Source organism: Dendrobates tinctorius, unplaced genomic scaffold, assembly GCF_039654945.1.
Source record: "Dendrobates tinctorius isolate UK_male_01 unplaced genomic scaffold, ASM3965494v1 ptg000022l, whole genome shotgun sequence".
In the NCBI taxonomy this organism is placed as follows: domain Eukaryota; kingdom Metazoa; phylum Chordata; class Amphibia; order Anura; family Dendrobatidae; genus Dendrobates; species Dendrobates tinctorius.
In genome coordinates, this window is record NW_027361690.1 from 27,455,674 (window position 1) to 27,479,023 (window position 23,350).

Sequence of the window (23,350 nt, forward strand, 5' to 3'; positions counted from 1 at the left end):
TTGTGTGCCATATCTCTGTGATTTAAGGGCATAAAAATGCAAATTTGAAAAATTGTGAAATTTTCTAAATTTTCGCCAAATTTCTGTTTTTTTTTCACAAATGAACGCAAGTTATATCAATAATTTGTTTCAACATAAAACATCCGAAGGTGATTGCAAGACGTTAGTTTACATACCAGATGTCGAGCTAAAGGTTGTCCATGACCTCATGCTATTATGGTGCTGGGCAAGACGGCAATAAAGGCTGGAACAGATGGCTATCCTCTCCAGTCATGAGTCCTGCTTTTGTTTTGTATGCAATGATAGCTGGAGATTAGTCTGGAGACCACGTGGGTAATGCCAAAGAGAGGCCTTTACAAAGCAACATCTCACCGATCTTCCTCTTAAGATTGTGGTGTGAGGTGTCATAATCTATGGTAGCCAAAGTCCTCTAGTCTTCTTTCCTGGTACACTAATACCTTATTGTTACATTGATTTGGTTGTGGAATCAGTGATATGGTCATTTTTCAAAGTATCCCAGAAGCCACTTTTCAACACAACACCGGACTTCTTAATACTCATGTTACTGTGAGCATCCTGGCTAGCCTAAATGTGCTACCATGGCCTGCAGCATCTCCAGACTTGTCTTTCATCAATCACATCTGGGACAACATTGATCAGCAGTAGCAAAGGGAGCTGTCAGCAGTGGATCTTGAGGATTTGGGTGTCAGGCCGGGGTCACACTAACCGACGCAAAATACGGTCCGTAGTTTACAGGCGTAATACGGATAAATGACCCCTAAATAGTGATCTGTATGTCATCTGTAAGCAAGGTGTGGTCACGTGTTTTGCGCATGTAAGCATCCGTATGTAATCCGTATGCCATCCGTATGCTGAGATTTTCTCGCCGGCTTGCAAAATGGACATATAATGGAGCCCTATGACAGGTTTTAAAACACAAATGAAAGAATAGATATAGACACATAGAATACATGTATATATATATATACATGTTATTGAGACACATATATATATATTTATATTTCACAGAGTTCTTCATAGCACAATAGCTGCTAATTCAATTGCCGGCTTTTGTCAAATCATTCCCCAACACGACATGAAATGAAACATGGTTTACATACAGTAAACCATTTCATTTCATGTTCTTTTTTGTATGTCTTTCATTAGTAATTAGATGAGGGTTGATGTGTAAAATTTGGGAGGTGTAGGTGTTAATTTAAGGGGTTAATTCGTTGTAAAAAAATGTGTGGGCTCACGCAGTAATTTGTCAATGCGGGAGCCCACACATTTTTTTTACAAAGAATTAACCCCTTAAATTAACACCTACACCTCCCAAATTTTACACATCAACCCTCATCTAATTACTAATGAAAGACATAAAAAAAAAACATGAAATGAAATTAAATGGTTTACTGTATTTAAACCATGTGTTATTTCATGTCGGGTTGGGGAATGATTTGACAAAAGCCGGCAATTGAATTAGCGGCTATTCTGCTATGAAGAACTCTGTGACATATAAATATATATATATTTGTGTGTCTCAATGACATGTGTATATATATATATATATATATATATATATATATACATATATCTATTCTATGTGCATATATCTATTCTTTGGTTTCTTTATTAAACCTGTCAGTGTGAGTTTACTGTATCGCGCACTGAATTGCCGGCTTTGGTAAAAGACACCGGGTGCGTATTTCTCGCAAGTCACATGTGTGGTCCGTGTGTAATCCGTATTTTTTGCGCATAGACTTGCATTGGCGTACTACGGGCGTAGTATGCTGACAATTGCAGCATGCTGCGATTGGCACGGACCGTAGAATACGGGCAAGAATTATACGGCTGTTGGGAGATGCTCCATAGAGAATCATTTGTCCGTGTGTAATGCATGCTTTTAGCGCCTCTCACTCGTCCGTATTCCTCTCTAGTGTGACCCCGGCCTCAAAGTGCATTCAGCGTTTCAGAACATTCCTCAAACAACTATTAATAACCTTATTGATACCATACCAAGGTGTGTAAGTGCGTGTATTTCTGCATGTGACGCTCATACACATTACTGAATAAATTGAGAAGTCTATCAATCCTGTGATTTTTATCATTCCCAGACATTTTCTTCTTGGTGTTGATTGACATGGACGACCATATTTTCATTGTCCTGCTCCTAAAGCTGAAGTACGATAGATGTGAACAGAGCCTGAAGGAAGAACATTACATCTGTTTATCAGCTGATGATTTGCTGAAAGTTGAGCCAGTGAAAACAGGTAATTCTTCACGGAATGTATTGTACAGTCAATGACATAAGCCAGCCGCTCGCTGTAGGAATCCCAAGCAGCTAATGTTCTGAAAACAGCAGTCAGCTGTGTGATTGCACAGAACAAGGGGAGGCTCCGGTGTCTTGTGCTTAGTAACCTTGCGAGCACTGGATCTCCAGAACTGGGAATATTTGTTACCATGCACAGTGCTTGACCAGCACCAGAGCATAACCACGCCTTGTTGTCCATCTGAACATGGAAATGGTGATCGGACGCTAAGGAAAGCGAATGTGCTATAATTATGAGTGCACCTGCAGCTACAGGAGTCTTTATATTGTCCCTAACAGCCATTCCCGTCACTTATCTCTTCAACTATGTATCTACAGTCCATAGGTAAGTGAATATATAATGTACAAAATGTGATTTATATGCTGCCATATAGAGGAGGGTGTGTGTGACTGACCACATAGCACTTTTCTAGCAACTGGACTTTTGCACAAGTCTCTTGGATACTCTACCAGCAGTAGTCTGACTTGTATAGCACATTTATGAAAGGTAATTTTGCCGACATATTTGTATGGCAGGAATATTATTACTATTTTTATTATTATAGCGCCATTTATTCCATGGAGCTTTACATGTGAGGAGGGGTATATATAATAAATGCAAGTACAGTAATCTTAAACAATACAAGTCACGACTGGTACAGGAGGAGAGAGGACCCTGCCCACAAGTATATATGTCTTGTCAAATCCACAAAATGTCATACATGTGTACATGAGTTTGGCAAAAATGTTACCCTTTAAAAATCGTTGAATAGTAAATGACTGGCCTGAGCTGTCAGAACCTCTATAAGACTATTCTAAACCAATGACTGTTCAACTTTGGTGTCACTGTAAAGCCTCATTGGTTTTTTGCGTCCGAGTGCTTTCCATGGTTTTCATGGATAACACTCATACCGGTGATAATCTATGGAGCCATTCACATGTCTGTGATTTTTCCTGGACAGGGCGGTGCACAGAATATGTCGGAGACAAGTCCGAATTTGATCCAAATATCCAATCAAAATCTGCAATGCATGTCTTTGGGTCTGTGAAAAAAAACAGAGCATACTTGGATGACATCCGAGTGCAGTTTGAGATTCACGGAAAGTCAGAGAGGAGAAGGTGGAGAATTTTTTTTTTCTCCACGTATGAGAAAAACTGATGACATATGGACCATTTGGTGATCTGTGGGTGTCCTGAAGATGGAGTTGGAGTCATTCTGAAATGCGTTGACAATAAACCCTCAATCCAGTCTCCATCTTAGTTTGTTATTTATCCAGCAGCACAGGATACTCCCATCGCCTGTGGTAAATTTCGTATACAACTCTCTGGAAGCTGCAGCAGCTGGAATCTATACATGTGTAGTGGCTGTGTCTCACATAACCCTATAAGGTGAACCTAATTACCCATTGTTCCATCTACCTTATTTGGATAAGATTTGGATAAAAAATAGCATCCTTAAAGGGAATGTGTCACTAGGTTCTCCCTATCCTATCTGAGAGCAGCATGATGTAGGGGCAGAGACCCTGATTCAAGCAATGTGTCATTTATTGCACTGTTTGCTGTCATTTTGATAACATTCAAGTTTTATCTGCTGCAAATCTACTAGTTCTCTGAATGTTGAGCTCTGTATAACGCCACCCACACTACTGATTAGTAGATTTCTGTGTACACTGTGCATAGGCAGAAAGCTGCTAGTCAATGGCAGGGTTATACAGAGCTCATGAATATAGAGGACTTCATGTCAGCAGCATTACTAATCCTCTAGTGATAATCTCTGGCTGAAATAATAGTGATTTATCAAAACCACAGCAAGCAGCCCAGTAAGTGACATAGTGCTGGAATATGCTGCTCTCAGATTAAGTAGCATAAACCTAGTGACTGTGAGCACAAGATAGGTTGTACAGGGAATGATCACTATGTATCACTGATGCATTGCAGTTCAAGGCAGGAGCATGGGGTTGCATTGCCCTAGTGTGCCACATCAAGCAAGTCACAAAAAATCTGTTCCGGGTCTGACTTTTTGTGACATGTTTGTCGCAGTTGTGGAACAGTTGAGGTGGCAATAAGATGGTACAAAGCAACCTTTGGTTGTAGCCAGGTCCTGTGTCATCACCGGGCGCACCCGAGTAAGTGCCGGGCCCCTCCCACTCTTATGCTCACCTCTCCCTGTTCCACACTCCTCCAGTCTCTTCAGCGTCTTCTGACTCTCTGTGACGTCTCAGGGCAGAGGGAGCGATGTCTTCACTACAGCGTGCCCCGTGCCAAGCAGTAGAGAGAGATGCAACTGCTGCAGCGGCGAACGAGGAGAGGTAAGTATTTGATCTTTTTTTATGTATGGAGCAATATATGGGCCATTATACTGTATGGAGCAATAGATGGGGCCATTATACTGTATGAAGCAATAGATGGGGCCATTATACAGTTTGAAGCAATATATAGGGCCATTACATACTGTAATGAGCACTATAAGGGGCCATTGTATACTGTATGGAGCAATATTTGGGACCCATTATATTGTATAGAGCACTATATGGGGACAGTATATACTATATGGAGCAATATATAGGGCCTATCATACTGTATGGAGCAGTATATTGGGCCATTATACTATATGGAACAAAGTATAGGACCCATTATACTGTATGGCGCATTATATGGCTCCATTATACTATATGGAGCATTATATGGGGCCCATTATACTGTGTGGAGCATTATATAGGGTCCATTATACTGTATGGAGCATTATATGGGGTCCATTATACTGTATGGAGCATTATATGGGGCCATTATATACTATATGGAGCAATATATAGGGCCCATTACACTGTACGGATTATATGGGGTCATTATACTATTTGGAGCATTACATGGTGCCCATTATACTGTGTGGAGCATTATATGGGGCCCATTATATTGTATAGGGCATAATATATGGGGCCCATTATACTGTATGGGGCATTATGTGGGGCCAATATTCTGTATGGAGCATTATATGAGATCCATTATACTGTATGGAACACTATATAGGCCACTATACTGTATTCTAACATAGTAACATACTGTAGTTAGCAAGGCCGAAAAAAGACATTTACCACCCAGTTCAGCCTATATTCCATCAGAATAAATCTCCAGATCTACGTCCTTCTAAAGAACTTAATAACTGTAAGATACAATATTGTTACACTCCAGGAAGACATCCAGGCTTCTCTTGAGCCCCTCGACTGTGTTCTCCATCACCACCTCCTCAGGCAATGAATTCCAGATTCTCACTGCCCCAAACAGTAAAGAACCTTCTTCTATGTTGGTGGAAAAACCTTCTCTCCTCCAGACGCAGAGAATGCCCCCTTGTGACCGTCACCTTCCTTGGTATAAACAGATCCTCAGAGAGATATTTGTATTGTCCCTTTACATACTTATACATGGTTATTAGATTGCCCCTCAGTCTTTTTTTCTAGACTAAATATTGTATTTCTCCCGTCCCCTTTATTAATTTTGTTGCCCTCCTTTGTACTCGCTCTAGTTCCATTATATCCTTCCTGAGCACCGATGCCCCAAACTGTACACAGTACTCCATGTGCAGTCAAACCAGGGATTTGTACAGAGGCAGTATAATGCTCTCATCATATATATTCAGACCTCTTTTAATACACCCCATGATCCTGTTTGCTGTGGCAGCCGCTGCCTGGCACTGGCTGCTCCAGGTAAGTTTATCATTAACTAGGATCCCCAAGTCCTTCTCCATGTCAGATTTACCCAGTGGTTTCCAGTTCAGTGTGTAATGGTGATATTGATTCCTTCTTCCCATGAGTATAACCTTACATTTATCATTGTTAAACCGCATCTGCCACCTTTCGGCCCAAGTTTCCAACTTATCCAGATCCATCGGTAGCAGAATATGGTCTTCTCTTGTATTGACTGCTTTACATAGTTTTGTATCATCTGCAAATATCAATATTTTACTGTGTAAACCTTCTACCAGATCGTTAATAAATATGTGAAAGAGAATAGGTCCCAACACCGACCCCTGTGGTACCCCACTGGTCACAGCAACCCAGTTAGAGAATATACCATTTATAACCACCTTCTGCTTTCTGTCACTAAGCCAGTTACTCACCCATTTACACAGGAGATTTTTCTATTTTAATCTCATTTAGCCGGTTTTGCACCTCTCCTTCGGTTAGATTGGTGACCCTTAATACAGGGTTTTCTTTGTCTCTCGGCATTTCACCTAGCATTTCATTTTCCACCGTGAATGCTGTGGAGAAGAAGGTGTTTAACCCCTTTCTGACATGAGACGTACTATCCCATCTATGGGACCCGGGCCCCTATGCCCATGGACGGGATAGTACGTCTAGCGCGATCAGCGGCACTCACGGGGTGAGCGCCGCTGATCGCGGCCGGATGTCAGCTGATTGTCACAGCTGACACCCGCCACTATGTGTCAGGGGCAGTCACGGACCGCCCCCTGACACGTTAACCCCTGGCACACTGCGATCAAACACGATCGCAGTGTACCGGGGGTTTAGGGAAGCATCGTCAGGGAGGGGGTTCCCTTCATGCTTCCCTGAGCCCCCCGCAGCAGCACGATGCGCAGCGCAGCTGCGAGGGCCTCCTTCCCTGCAGGTCCCCGGATCCAAAATGGCAGCGGGGACCTTCGGGGGCCTGCAGGGAGCCGGCTTCCTCATGCCTGCAAAGCGCCGGCAAGAGGAAGCCTCCAGCACTGCCTGTGACAGATCGCTGATCTGTCACAGTGATCTGTGATGTGCCAGGTCAGCGATCTGTCACATGACAGAGATGTCCCCCCGGGACAGTATAATAAAGTTTTAAAAAAAAAGTGTAAAAATAATTTATAAAATAATCGCTAAATAAATTAAAATATATATATATATATATATATATATTCCCTAATAAATTCATTTTTTGGAAATAAAAAAACTGTCCAATTAGTTAACCCCTTAAAAAATAAAAATAAAAAACAAAGCAAAAAATAATGCTTTATTATCATACCGCCGAACAAAAAGAGCAATAACGTGTGATCAAGAAGACGGATATAAATAACCATGATACCACTGAAAACGTCATCTTTTCCCGCAAAAAACGAGCTGCCATGCAGCGACAACAGTGAAAAAATAAAAAAGTTATAGCTCGCAGATTAAAGCGATGCAAAAATAATTATTTTTTATATAAAATTGTTTTCATTGCAAAAAAGCACCAAAACATAAAAAAGACATAAATGAGGTATCGCTGTAACCATACTGACCCAAAGAATAAAACCGCCTTATGAATTTTACCGCAGGCGGAACGGTGTAAACGCACCCCCCAAAAGAAATTCTTGAAATGCTGTTTTTTGTTCATTCTGCGTCCCAAAAATCGGAATAAAAAGCGATCAAAAAATGTCACTTGCCCGAAAATGGTACCAATAAAAATGTCAACTCGTCCCGCAAAAAATAAGACCTCACATGACTCGGTGGGTCAAAATATGGAAAAAATATAGCTCTCAAAATGTGGTGATGCAAAAACTATTTTTACAATAAAAAGCGTCTTTTAGCGTGCGACAGCTGCCAAACATAAAAACCCGCCATAAATAGTAAATCAAACCCCCCTTTATCATCCCCTTAGTTAGGGAAAAATAATAAAATTAAAAAAATGTATTTATTTCCATTTTCCCGTTAGGGTTAGGGCTTGGGTTACGATTAGGGGTGTGTTGGGGTTAGGATTGGAGATAGAATTGGGGGGTTTCCACTGTTTGGGCACATCAGGTGCTCTCCAAACGCAACATGGCATCTGATCTCAATTCCAGCCAATTCTGCGTTGAAAAAGTCAAACGGTGCTCCTTCCTTTCCAAGCTCTGCCATGAGCCCAAACAGTGTTTTACCCCCACATATAGGGTATCAGCCTACTCAGGACAAATTGCAAAACAACTTTTGGGGTCCAATTTCTCCTGTTACCCTTGGAAAAAAAAAAAAATGGGGACTAAAAGATCACATTTGTGGAAGAAAAATATGATTTTTTTTATTTTCACGCCCGGGTGTTATAAACTTCTGTGAAGCACTTGGGGGTTCAAAGTGCTCACCACACATCTACACTGTGTTCCAAATTATTATGGAAAAAATATTTCCTCATATTTTCTCTAAATTACCTATATGAATTGCAGTCATTGTTATCTTCCAGTCATCTAATATTCTAGTATAATTGCAATGTTTTTGAACAAACTGCCTATGAAAACAGTATATTTTTACAAATAAGAAACACTCAAAATGCATGTTCCAAATTATTATGCACAGCAGAGTTTTCAACCTTTTTATTTTTATTTTGAACAAAAAAATGGTCAATTGTGAAATTATAAGCATTATCAGCTTATTACAAAATGAAATCAAACAGTTTTCAAGTCAAAACTTTATTCTAGGTGATGTTACATTTGCACATAGGACCCCTTGTTCGAAAGAAGCTTCTGAACTCTCTTGTCCATTGAATTTGTCAGTTTTTGGATGGTTTGTGCTTCAATTGTTTTGCATGTGGACAGAATACTCTCCCAGAGCTGTTGCTTAGATGTGAACTGCCTCCCGCCATCATAGACACTCCTTTTGATGATGCTCCAGAGGTTCTCAATGGGGTTGAGGTCAGGGGAAGATGGTGGCCACACCATAAGTTTGTCCTCTTTTATGCCCATAGCAGCCAGAGATGCAGATGTGTTATTTGCAGCATGAGACGGTGCATTATCATGCATGAAAATGATCTTGCTGTGGAAAGCACGGTTCTTCCTTTTGAGCCATGGCAGGAAGTGCTGTTTTAGAAACTCCACATAGATTATGGAGTTCATCTTTACCCCTTCAGGGATCCTAAAGGGGCCGACAATCTCTCTCCCCATGATTCCAGCCCAAAACATTACTCCACCTCCTCCTTGTTGGCGCCTTAGCCGTGTTTTCATGGGGTGTCCATTAACCAGCCATCCTCCACTCCATCCATCTGGACCATCGAGCTTTGCACGGCACTCATTGGTGAACAAAACAGTTTGGAAGTCAGTCTTCATGTATCGTTTGGCCCACTGGAGCCGTTTCTGCTTGTGTGCAGTGGATAGAGGTGGTCGACAGGATGGCTTACGCACAGCTGCAAACCTCTGAAGGACCCTGCATCTTGTTTTTCGGTGGACGTTGGAGGCACCAGCAGCTTCAAAAACTTGTCTGCTGCTATGACAAGGCATTTTTGCAGCTGCTCTTTTAACCTGACGCAATTGCCTGTTGGAAAGAGTCCTCAATTTTTCCTTATTAGCACGCACACGTGTGTGCTGGGAATCAGCTACATACTTCTTGATTGTGCGATGATCACGATGAAGTGTCTGGCAATGTTGATTGTAGTCATGCCTTGACCTAAATACTCCGCAATTTGTTGCTTCTCAGCAGCCGACACATCCTTTTTCTTTCACATTTTGGCAAAAAATGTAGGCTGCTTAATAATGTGGAACAGCCTTCTTAAGTAGTCTTGTCTTTATTTGGACACACCTGCCAAACTAATTTGCACTGGTATCTGCAGTTGCTTTCAGTGATATAAAGAGCCCTGACACACATCACCATCAATTAGTTTAAATGGCAAACAAAAAAAATCTAACCTTATCACTCCTAAACTCTTTTTGCATAATAATTTGGAACACAGTTTAGATAAGTTCCGAGGGTGGTCTAGTTTCCAAAATGGGGTCACTTGTGGGGAGTTTCAGCAGTTTAGGCACATCAGAGTCTCTCCAAACTTGTCATGACACCCGCAGACCATTCCATCAAAGTCTGCATTCCAAAACGTCACTACTTCCCTTCCGAGCCCCGACGTGTGCCCATACAGTAGTTTTCTCCCACATATGGGGTATCAGCGTACTCAAGACAAATTGGACAACAACTATTGGGGTCCAATTTCTCCTGTTACCCTTGGGAAAATAAAAAAAAACTGGGGACTAAAAGATCATGTTTGTGGAAAAAATATAATTTTTTTATTTTCACGCCCGGGCTTTATAAACTTCTGTGAAGCCCTTGAGGGTTCAAAGTGCTCACCACACATCTAGATAGGTTCATTGGGGGGTCTAGTTTCCAAAATGGTGTCATTTGTGGGCAGTTTCCACTGTTTAGGCACATCAGCGGCTTTCCAAACGCGACATGGTGTCCGATCTCAATTCCAGCCAAAAACGTAAAATGGCGCTGCTTCCCTTCCGAGCTCTGCCATGCGCCCAAATAGTGGTTTACCCCCACATGTGGGGTATCAGCGTACTCAGGACAAATTGCACAATAACTTTTAGGGTCCTGTTACCCTTGGGAAAATAAAAATTGGCGGTGAAAAGATCATTTTTGTGGAAAAAACATGATTTTTTAATTGTACGGCTGTACGTTATAAACTTCTTTAAAGCCCTTGTGGGTTCAAGTTTCTCACCACATATCTAGATAAGTTCCTTGGGGGGGTCAAGTTTCCAAAATGGGGTCACTTGTGGGGGGTTCCCACTGTTTAGGCACATCAGGGGCTCTCCAAACGTGACATGGAGTCTGATCTGAATTCCAGCCAATCTTGCATTGAAAAATTCAAACTGCGCTCCTTCCCTTCTGAGCTCTGCCATGCGCCGAAACAGTGGTTCCCCCCACATATCAGGTATCAGCATACTCAGGAGAAATTGCAAAATAATTTTTGCAGTCCAATTTCTCCTGTTACCTTTGGTAAAATAAAAAAAATTGGATCTGAAGTAATTTTTTTTTGTGAAAAAAAGTTAAATGTTCATTTTTTTAAAACATTCAAAAAAATTCCTGTGAAGCACCTGAAGGGTTAATAAACTTCTTGAATGTGGTTTTGAGCACCCTGAGGGGTGCAGTTTTTAGAATGGTGTCACTTTTGGGTATTTTTTGGTATTTTCTATCATATAGATCCCTCAAGGTGACTTCAAATGTGATGTGGTCCGTAAAAATAAAATGGTGTTGTAAAAATGAGAAATCGCTGGTCAACTTTTAACCCTTATAACTTCCTAACAAAAAAAATTTTGGTTCCAAAATTGTGCTGATGTAAAGTAAACATAAGTGAAATGTTACTTATTAAGTTTTTTTGTGTTCCATATCTCTGTGATTTAAGGGCATAAAAATTCAAAGTTGGAAAATTGCGAAATTTTCAAAATCTTCGCCAAATTTCCATTTTTTTCACAAATAAACGCAAGTTATTTGAATTAAATTTTACCACTCACATGAAGTACAATATGTCACGAGAAAACAATGTCAGAATCAGTGAGATCCATGGAAGCGTTTCAGAGTTATTACCTCATAAAGGGACAGTGGTCAAAATTGTAAAAATTGGCCCGGTCATGAATGTGCAAACCACCCTTGGGGGTAAAGGGGTTAATATATTAGCTTTTTCCTTGTCATCTACAACCATTCTTTCCTCACAATTTTTTAAGGGGCCTACACTTTCACTTATGATTCTTTTACTACTGATATAGTTGAAGATGCTCCATAAATACCCCCCCATGTGCTGCTGCACAAGGGTTAATGTTGCTCCACAAGGGTTAATGCTGCCCCATAAATACCACCCATATGTTGCTCCACAAGGTTTAATGCTGCCCCATAAATACCCCCCTTAAGCTGTTCCACAAGGGTTAATGCTGCCCCATAAATAACCCCCAAATGCTGCTCCACAAGGGTTAATGCTGCCCCATAAATACCCCCCAAATGTTGCTCCACAAGGGTTAATGCTGCCCCTTAAGATGCTCCATAAATACCCCTCATATGCTGCTCCACAAGGTTTAATGATGCCCCATAAGATGCTCCATAAATACCCCTTATTTGCTGCTGCTGCTGCAATAAAAAAAAATGACATACTCACCTCTCCGTCGCTGGGGGCAAGGTGCCGATGTCCTGAGCACCTGGCAGTGGCGATATTCACCTGTCCCCGTTCCAAGTCATGCATCGCTGTGTCCCCCGGATCTCTGCATTGACAGCAGAGGGCACGCACTGACTACATCATCGCGCCCTCTGCTGTCACAGCAGGAGGATCCGGAGACACAGCGGTGCACGGCTTGGAACGGGGACAGGTGAATATCAATCTGCCCCAGTCATACTCACCGCTCCTAGCCGCAAGGTCTTCTCTGCAGCGGCAGCCCCTGCTTCTCCCTCTGCCGTCTGCTTCCTGCATTCAGCTGGTCACGTGGTACCGCTCATTAAATATGCGCATATTCATGCGTTTAATGAGCGGTACCACAGGGGTTAATCGGCCATATGGAAATCCCTGCATTTCAGCTGTGCTCAGTTAACCACTCCTTTCTCCTATAAAAGCTAGGCCTGCTGGCCAGATCCTTGTCTGAGTTAGGCTAGGTTCACATTGTGTTAGAGCAGTCCGTTCAACGCATGCGTTATGCGATCACGCTAGCGCAGATGCTCCATCTGCGCTAGCAGTGACGGACCCTCAAATGCTGCAGACTGTGTCCGAGGGTCCGTCACAGGATGCCGGCACATTGCTAACGCATGCCGATTATGACATGCGTTAGCGATGCGCTACGTTATGGCAGTCTATGGGTGCATTAACGGATGCATTACATCAAGTTAATGCCGCTTTTAACGCAATCCGTTAAACAGACTGCCATAACGCAATGTGAACCACCCCTTAGCGCTTGCTAGATCTGGAGAGGGAGAAGCTGGTGTTTGGAGAGCTGGAGGAGTTTATTGTGCGACTGTTGCTTGGTTTGTACGCTTGGAAATTCCTCATCCATACCTGCCTCATTTTCTTCCCCCTTCCTAAACACCCTGATGAATACCTCTGTTATTTGTGAGAGTATATTTTGTGTGAGTGGAATTTTCTTTTACCCTTGTGTTTGTTCCCCTGTCTGTCGGGTTGGTGTACTGCGGTACACGGTAGCGCCTCTCTTCCCCGCGTGGGGGAGGGGGATAGACGCAGAGCTGCAGCTAGGAGACAGGGCAAGGGCGGAGGCCCCAGCATCTTCGCCATCTGAGGTATCCCAGGGAACAGGGCGAGTTAGGGCGCCCCCTAGTCTTAAGTCCAGGAAGGTGTCCCTGGTCCAAGTTTACTCGCCAGTCCTATCGTGACATTAACTCAGACCGAAAGCCTTTTCTGATCCATCATGGATCCTATCTCAGCGCTGACAGGGAAGTTGTAGCAGCTCAGTTTGGAGGTGGCGGATTTACGCATGGTGGTTTCACAGCACCCTGTTACATCTGGTGTGGTGATCTCACCCTCCAGGCAAACCATTGTGGAGTCCAAGGTCGCACTGCCAGACAGGTTTGTTGTGTTCCGTGAGGTCTGTAAACTATGTTTCCGGCTGCGTCCGGTATCCTCTGGTACAGAGGGGCAACATGTGGGGATTGTTATTTTGCTCCTGCAGGAGGACACACATGCATGGGCATTTTCTCTCCCATCTGACTCACAGTCACTCTGGACAGTAGAGGGTTTCTTTCAGGCTTTGGGCTTGGTGTATGACACCCTGATCTCATCTCCTTGGCTGAGTCATCTCTGCGCCAACTTCAGAAATGAGACTGTCTGGCGGAGGAATACTGCTCCGAGTTCCCGCGGCCCACTGACACTAGGTGGAATGACCCGGCCCCCCGTAGCCAGTTCGGTGAGAGTCTCTCTGTGAGAGTAAGAGATGCGTTAGCTCTGTATGAGACTCCTGACTCATGAATAGAGATGAATAGTAATAGTGCCCTAGAGCTGTTGCAAAAAAATCCCAGACTAATAAACAAACAAATACCACATCATGACATCAAAGTCCACCATACTGTAAAACCATCTCATCTTGATATCTGACATGATGGACACCTTTTACATCCTTTATGCCTCCTGATGAACCGCTGGTGCGGGGAAACGCGTTGAGGTTACTCCACAAATGATAAGTGGCCACTTTTTATCTCTCATGTATGCCTTATTGCTAGGACATGGTTTTGCAGTATGGTGGACCTTGATGTCATGATGTGGTATTTGTTTGTTTATTAGTCTGGGATTTTTTTGCAACAGCTCTAGGGCACTATTACTATTCATTTCTATACTATCGGTCATTGTTTTCATACCTGTGATATCAGGGACCAACAGGGCAGCAAGGGATAGTCCTCGCTGAGTGGGGGCGCCAAAAAAATCGGGATCTTTAGGGTGCCAACCTCCACGGATAGGAAGGTATCAGATGAGTTTATTTTAGGGCCTTGCAGCATCTTAGTTTAGGTCGTTTTTATTGTGGCATCTGCCATTTACTGCACTGGGAAACTGGTGGTTTTTATATTTATATGAAATAAAAGCTGCTTTTATAGGGATTATATGTTCACTTTTTTTCTCTAAACAGACTGTAACCCTGTAAGTTAACTGCTCATACATAGCTTTCATATAATCTTGTCTCGGTTATTCCCACTATGTGATAGTTACCTGTAGATATTTCTGCTTCTAGTTCTTCCATCTTGTTTGTCGGGTTTCTGGCGTTTGCGAGCATGCAATTTAGACGATTTTGTTTTGTTCCAATCTCCTCCCTGTGGACTATTTTAGAAATTTTCTTATCTCCCTTACAAGTATATTGTCTTGGGTCTTCTTTGCCGCTCCTCATATCCTTCATCAGTATATTTTCTGGCTTCATGTTCGAGTCTAATGTTTTTATTCCCGTCCCCTCTTCTTCTAGTTTAACGCTCTCCTGATGAGCGTAGCAAGCCTTCTGGTGAATGTGTGTTTCCCAGGTTTGTTGAGGTGTAGTCCTTCTCTGGCAAGAAGTCCATCATACAGGTAATTCACACCGTGGTCCAGGAATCCGAATCCTTGTTGACTGCACCATCATCTTAGCCCGTTGTTCGCATCAAGGATCCTGTTCCATCTCCTGGTGCCACGCCCGTCTCCTGGAAGGATAGAAGAAAAAACTACCTGTGCATCCAGTTCATTTACTTTCTTCCCCAACTCTTCAAAGTCCTTGCAGATTGTCGGTAGGTCCTTCCTTGCCGTGTCATTGGTGCCAACATGTATCAGAAGAAATGGGTGGACATCCTTGGAACTGATGAGCTTTGGTATCGGTCACATCCTTGATCTTTGCACCTGGGAGGCAGCATACTTCTCTTGAGGTTATGTCTCCCATCATTACCACTCTTCTTTGCTTCTTGGCTGTAGTTTTTGTTGTCACCTTTGGGTGTTGCTGTATACTATATACTATATGGAGCAATATATAGGGTCCATTATACTGTGTGGAGCAAAATATGGGGCCCATTATACTGTATAGAGAATAATATGGGGCCCTAATACTATATGGAGCATTATATGGTGCCCATTATACTGTGTGGAGCATTATATGGGGCCCATTATACTGTATGGAGCATTATATGGAGCCAATATTCTGTATGGAGGATTATATAGGACCCATTATACAGTATGGAGCACTATATGGGGACATTATATACTATATGGAACAATATACACTATATGGTCCATTATACTGTATGGAGCACTATATGTGGCCATTATACTATATGGAACATTATATGGCGCCTATTATACTGTATGGAGCACTATGTGGGGCTCATTATACTGTTTGGCACATTATATGGGGGACATTATACTGTATGGAGCACTATGTGGGGACCATTATACTGTATGGAGCACTATGTGCAACCCATTATACTGTATGGAGCAATATATGGGGTCCATCATATTGTATGGAGCAATATATAGGGCCCATAATAGTGTATGGAGCAATATATGATGCCCATATTACTGTATGGAGGACTAGGTGGTGCCCATAATTCTTTTGGAAGACAATGTGATGCCCATAATACTGTATGGAGGGCTTTGTGATGCCCATAATACTGTATGGAAGACTATGTGGTGCCCATAATACTGTATGGAGGACTATGTGGTGCCCATAATACTTTATGAAGGACTATATTGTCCAGTCTAAAATTAAGTCTGCAGTCACTCTCTGTGACTGCAGACTTTTAAATACCCACAGCGCACACACTGTGTGCTGCAAGGATTCACTGGTTTCAGAGCCATTGTAGAATTTACAATAGATATCACTCATGTAATTAAAGAAGTAAGTGAAATCTTTGGCATTGTACTATACCTATGTTTCTTAACTCTACATCATGAATCGTGGTATATGTTGAAGGGGCCCACTGAGACTCTTTCATCCGGGTCCCATTTGGAGCCAGCCCTGCGTGTAGCCCCAGCCTAAATCTGACTTATTGCAGAGTTTTTCAAGGTCTCTCTGCAGATTACATGTGTAACATGCCAACTAAGTGACATACAGTATATGTGTCATGTTTAGGACATGGTTAATGTCCTGTTCTCACAGGGTTAACTTTTGCCGGCCTCTCTTTGGATCCAGGAGGAGTATTTATACTCACTCCAGACTAGGATTCCCTGTCAGCTATACTGTTATTCTGGCTGTGTGTCTGACCCCCCTGGTGTGCATGGATACTGCATTGCTTGCTTGATTTCCGTGTATGACCCGGTCTGTCCCCTCACTCTGTACTCCGTCTCTCGTTTTGGTGCTATTGTCTTCTCCGGTTCTGACCTCCTGGCTTGGCTATTGTTACTCCGTTATAGTTTGTCCCTATTGTACCGTCCATTGCCCTTTCTGGTTTTCTGATCTATTGCTACGTCCTGACTATTCGCTCTGTCTAACCCTTTGGTACTGTCCTGCTATCTCGTGCTTTGACCCGGCTTTATCTGGTTTCCGTCCCTGTCTATGCCCCTTGGTAACTTGTCCCGTAGTTATCTTTGTAGGAGTTTCCCTGCAGCTCCTAGCTCTGTGGAGCTTAGGTCATGCCCCCAGCAGTCACGTGCTTCAGGTCCTGATAGTCTGAAGCACGCATCATCACCGCTGCTGCCCGCTCCACAGGTATCTTTGAGCACTGTTTTTGTACTCAGGACACGCGCACTGGCTCAGGAGCAAGTGCAGTGCGGTGTTCCTGACATTATAGCTGACTCTTTCAGATTCTTTTTTTCCTCTGAAGGAAGAAAAAAAAAGTGTGTTATCCTCATGGATCCCATACAAGCTTTGGCTGATCAGGTCAAGCACCTGACCCAAATGTTCCACAAACTTAATGTGGAACAGCGCACGATGGCCCATACTCACCAACAGTTGATGGATACTGTGTGGGGGGCTGTCACTGCAGGGGCTCCTAGTGCTGGGGATAGACATGTGTTATTGGCATCCCCCGAATCTCCGGTCAAATTGCCAGACCCTTTCTCAGGGGATAAAAGGGAGTTCTGGTCGTTCAGAGAAGGATGCAAGCTTTTTTTTTCTCTGAGGCCACGCTCCTCCGGAGATGAGTTCCAGAGGGTGGGGGTCGTCATTTCCCTACTTCGGGGGGCTCCACAGGCATGGGCTTTCTCTCTCTTCCTCTGCTCCTGAACGTATGTCTGTGAATTTGTTCTTTGAGGCTCTGGGGCACATTTATGATGAGCCTGATAGAGTGCGTCTGGCAGAGGATATGGTGATGAGTGTGACACAGCGGAGGAACTCTGCTGACTGGTTCTGCTCAGAGTTTAGACGTTGGACCGCCGAAGTATCCTGGAACGATGCCGCCCTGAGGGGGTTGTTCCGCAGGGGCCTGTCTTACCGTCTGCAGGACGCTGTGGCATTACATCCTCCCCTGATACCCTGGAGGATGCCATGATGCAGGCGGTCCGTATGGACCGGAGACTCCGTTATAGAGGAATGATGCAACAAGAGTCTCCCTTGTACCCCAAATTGTGTGACACTGCACCTGTATCTGAGCCCATGGAGGTTGGGTCAGTCTTGGCTAAGGAGAAAGAGAGAAGGCACCATAGAGACAACCTACTATGCTTTTACTGTGGAGCCTCTGGACATTGTAAAAGGAATTGCCCCTCCTGCCCTTCTTCAGAGAAACCATCAGAGAAACGACTAGTCTAGGCAACAATCGAGGAGGTTGTCCAGACTCCCAGGTACATTTTTTCTCATGTACAAAGATGGTGCTGCAGGTTGAATTGGAACTTGCTGGCGGTCCTGTTATGACCACCGCCTTTGTTGACTGTGGTTCCTCCATTAATCTGATTGATGCCCAAGTTGTGACTCTTATTAAGATAGGGACAGTCAGGTTAAAATACCCTGTTAAAATTGTGGCTGTGGATTCATCCCCTCTTACCCGGAATGGAATTTGCTTTTTGTCTGAAGTTTTTTCTATGAAAATGGGTTCCACTCATGTGGAAAAGTTAAGTTGTTTCATTATGAATAATCTGCCTGCAGGACAGGTATTGGGGATGCCCTGGTTGCAATGCCACAATCCTCTCACTGAATGGGTGAAGGGGGAGATCATCCGATGAGGATGTAATGATAATGGCCTGTGTTGTAACCCGGTTCCTTTTGTCAATTCGATAAGATCTGTATCTGTGTCGTCTGTCAGTCTGGAGGGTATTCCGGAGTACCTGAGAGACTTTGAAGATGTGTTTTCCGAAAGCGAGGCTGAGGCGCTCCCACCACATAGACCATTTGATTGTGCTATTGATTTAGTACCTGGAGCCAAATTACCCAAGTGTTATGAATGGGTCACCATGGAGAAAAAAGCAAACAAGCTAAGCCACAGAAAACCAGAGTGGTTGGTAACTATGCAGATTGCAGATCCCTGATCTTACCACACAACTAGCAGTAGCCGTGGAGCGTGCCTACGATGAACCTAGACGCCTCGTCACGGCCGGAGGACTACATAAGCCTAAAGCAAGAAAAGGGAAAATTAACTGCCCCAGTGCAGACCCCAAAGGAATAGATAGTCCCCACACATGTAATGACGGTGAAACAAGATGAAGGCACAAACACAGGCAGGAAAATAGGCTGAGCAAATGATGGGGCCCAAACTAACTAGACAGGAAAGGAAAGGGAAGACACTATCTGCAACCTGCAAAAAACCCTACAAAAATAATGTCCAACACTTCTGAAAGCAAAAATAACCCTGAAGTCACTAGACTTCTCCCACTATATCACCACTCTGAAATATTCTGAGACAGAGCAAAAAGAGACCGAACGAGTAAGGGACAAAAAGCCAATTGGCAAAATACTGAGAAATAAGAGTGGAAATTCAGCTCAGCCCCCAGCTGGGGCTGGCAGACCACACAAAAACAGAATAGACCAACAAAATCAAGTGTGAACATTAGCAGAAAAACTTAGCTTTAGATGACTGGAACAGAGCTGAAAACCAAGAGCTGACAAGCCAGAAGGAATCACCAGCAACTGAATAGGGCGTCGGCTGTCTTAAATCCAATCTGAGAATCCTGAGATCCAATCGTCATCCTCATTCTCAGGTGGCAGATCTCCACCTATCAAACCAGCCACACCACCTCCCGTCACCACCAGAGGGAGTCCAGAAGGGGAACTCACAACTGGTGAGAATGAACTCACAACACCCAAGGCTCGTTTGTTTAACCCCTTAATCCCATGTGACGTACTATCCCGTCCATGTGCCCTGGGACTTAATTCCCAGGGACAGGATAGTACGTCACAGCGATCAGCGGCGCCCATGTGGTGAGCGCCGCTGATCGCGTCCGGGTGTCAGCTAATTATCACAGCTGACACCCGGCACAATGTGTCAGGGGCGGTCATGGACCGCCCCCGACACGTTAGCCCCTTGCACACCACGATCAAACACAATGGCGGTGTACCGGGGGTTAAAGGGAAGCATCGGCAGGGAGGGGGCTCCCTCCGTGCTTCCCTGAGCCCCCCACAGCAGCGCAATGTGCAGCGCTGCTGCGGGGGTCTCTTTCCCTACAGGTCCCCGGATCCAAGATGGCGACGGGGACCTTCGGGGGCCTGTAGGGAGCTGACTTCCTCAGTGCCTGCAAAATGCAGGCATGAGGAAGTCTGCATCTATGCCTGTGACAGATCGCTAATCTGTCACAGTGATCTGTGATGTGACAGATCAACGATCTGTCACAGGACAGTGATGTCCCCCCTGGGACAACCTAATAAAATTAAAAAAAAAAGTGTAAAAATAATTTTTTAAAAATCGCTAAATTAATTGGAAAAAAAAATATTCCCCAATAAATTCATTTTTTGGAAATAAAAAAATAAAAAAAACAATAAAAGTACACATATTTGGTATCGTCGCGTCCGTAACGACCTGCCCTATAAAACGGTCCCATTAGTTAACCCCATTAGTGAACCCCTTAAAAAAATAAATTAAAAAACGAAGCAAAAAATTATTTATTATCATACTGCCGAGCAAAAAGTGCAATAACGCGCGATCAAAAAGCAAACACGGAAAGGTGCGTGCGTGGGCACGCCAAGGTCCATAGCATGGTACATGCCAGGTGGCACGCCTAGGTACAGGTAACGGCACGTTGGCATCGGACTCCGGACTGCTGGCAGCGATCGACATCATCAAGGCATCAGGCTGTGGACATCAGCTCCGGACGTCAGGCCGCAGTCATCCAGCTCATGATCTCTGGCAGCGATCGGCAGGTTCCGGGCATCCGGCAGGCAAACCAGGTTTCAGGCAAGGAGGCACGACAGATATCCAGGCATGGTGCATGTTAGGGAACACGCCGAGGTCCAAGGCTAAGTGCAAGGCAAGGTGCGTGTGTAGGGGCACGCCAGGGTTCAAGGCAAGGTGCGTGTGTAGGGGACACGCCAGGGTTCAAGACTAGGTGCGTGTGTAGGGGACACGCCAGGGTTCACAAAACAAGACAGGGTGCGTGTGTGGAGACACGCCAAGGCACAAGCTACGAGACAGAGTGCGTGTGTAGAGACACGCCAAGGCACAAGGTACGAGACAGAGTGCATGTGTAGAGACATGCCAAGGCACAAGGTACGAGACAGAGTCCTGAGCGTGCAAAGGGGCACGCCATGGTCCAGGCGAGGCAGAGGCCTGTGCGTGCAGAGAGGCACGTCAGGGTCAGGGTTCCTGGACAGGGTTAGGGCCTGTGCGTGCAAGAGGGCACGACAGGGGACATGGCAAAGCCTGCGCGTACTTTTACAGAAGCACGGGGAGGTATGCCATGGGCAGGCGAGGGCCTGCGCGTGCTTTAGAGAGCACACAGAGCACAGTGCGGAAACAGCGTGAAGTGCAAGGGAGCACAGAGGGCACGGCTGGGGCACTGGCTAGCTGATCGGGCTGCGGCACTGACAGACGGGCAAGACTCCAGCAAACCCGACTGAGGCATGGCAGGCGACACAGCTGTCACTGACCGACGAGCACGGCTGAGGCCCAAGCAGGCGGGCACGGCTAGGGCGGGCACGGCTGAGGAACAAACAGGAGGCTAGGAAGGCCAGGCGTATGCAAAGAGCACACGAAGAAACAGAGCAAGGGAAGACAAGATGAGAAACAAGGCAGAGCTTAAGCAGAGTACAGAACCAGGAACGGAAGCATAGGCAGAAGCACGGAATCAGGTCAGAGCAAGAACAGAGCTAGCAGCGGAGCGTAGGCCGAATCCCAGAGCCGGGCCAAGGGAGAACCTTGGGACTAGCCTAGAAACGTGCAAGAGAGCATAATAGGAAAGAGTCTAGCAGCGGAGCGTAGGCCGAAGCCCAGAGCCGGGCCAAGGCAGAGCCTTGGGACTAGACATGGAAAAGAGCACAAAAGGAAAGAGAGGAGGAATGGTGCGTGTGCCAGGGAACACTGCAGAGCACCATAGAGAGCGAGGCAGAGCAAGCATAGACTGAGACCATCGGGAGGAACAAGGCAGAGTATAGCAAGGTACGAAACAAGGCAAAGCGAAAACAGGCAAGGCAGAGAAACAGAAGGACTACAAGCCCAAGCAGGACAAAGACGAACATGGCACAACAGACAAACATAAGACAAGGCGCTTGACAAGAGATGGAGTACAAGCACGGAGCGTGTGCAGAGATGCACGACAGAGCAGAGTGCAAGGGCACAGAATAGAGGGCGCGCCCCACAGACCAAGCAGCCATGCAGGGACACCACAGAATACTCAGGCCCTGAGCATAGGACGGGGCGGCCTGATATAAGGCATAGCACCTCCTCTTCCAGGTCAGGACCAGGGGAGCACTTCCGGGTTCAGATCCACAGGATAACAGAGCATAGTCACATGATCAGAGTTCCAGACATGATGAGACGACTGCAGAATCAGTGCTGAAACCTAGATAGGTCACATGATCAGAGTTCCAGACATGACGAGATGATTGCAGAACCAGACAGTGCAGGATCCTAGGAAAGGTCACATGATCAGAGTTTCAGACATGACGAGATGATCACAGAACCAGACAGTGCAGGATCTTAGGAAACGTAACATGATCAAGGTTTCAGACATGACGAGATGATTGCAGAACCAGACAGTGCAGGATCCTAGGAAAGACACATGATCAGGGATTCTAGACATGACGAGTAGATCACAGAAGGCAAAGCAGAAACGCAGGCATCTTGCAGCTCAGCAGACATGAGGTGAGTGTGCACACTGCTCTAGTGAACATGCAGGACAGCAGACAAGATATGCACATGCACATCGCTCCAGGAGTTCTTGAGACAAAACAGACATGGCAGACATGACAAACATGGCGGACATGACAGTTCCGCAGTTTGGGGAATTTTCCCGTATGGATTCGGATTGCCCTGGTGCCGAGGGGATGGTACAACAGTTAAAAACCCTCTAGAGGGAGGTGCAGGGGAACATCTCCAAAGCCCAGAAGAAGTACAAACATTTTGCGGACAGGAGGAGGGGGTTGGGTCCTGCGTTAACAGTGGGGGAAAAAGTCTGGTTGTCCACCCGTAACATCAAACTTAAAATACCCTCTATGAAGTTGGGCCCAAAATTCATTGGCCCATACAAGATTGTAGAGGTGATCAACCCGGTGGCATACAGATTACAGTTGCCCATCTCCTTCAAAATATCTAACGTCTTCCACAGGTCCCTATTAAAACCTGTGGGAGTAGAGAAGATCCCTCATCTGTGGCTCCACCAGTGTTGGTAGAGGGTCAACTGGAGTATGAGGTAGGGCGCATCATTGATTCACGGTGGGTGTGCCGGAGACTTCAGTACCTTATTCATTGGAAGGGATATTCCATTGAGGATCGGTCATGGGTTCCGGCCAGTTCGGTGCACGCTGATCGACTGGTGCGGGCTTTTCATGCCAGATACCCT

The 23,350-nt window shown here is 44.9% G+C and overlaps 1 protein-coding gene across 1 annotated transcript in view; it reads left to right on the forward strand.

Annotated features, from left to right (window-relative positions):
* Nucleotides 1-2,358: 2,358 nt before the first annotated feature.
* Nucleotides 2,359-23,350, forward strand: part of TM6SF1 (transmembrane 6 superfamily member 1) — a 142,930-nt gene continuing 121,938 nt past the window's right edge. Inside the window, exon 1 of the mRNA XM_073568526.1 lies at nucleotides 2,359-2,654. Coding sequence (XP_073424627.1) covers nucleotides 2,563-2,654 — 92 coding nt within the window. The 5' untranslated portion in view covers nucleotides 2,359-2,562. The remainder of the gene's footprint in view (nucleotides 2,655-23,350) is intronic.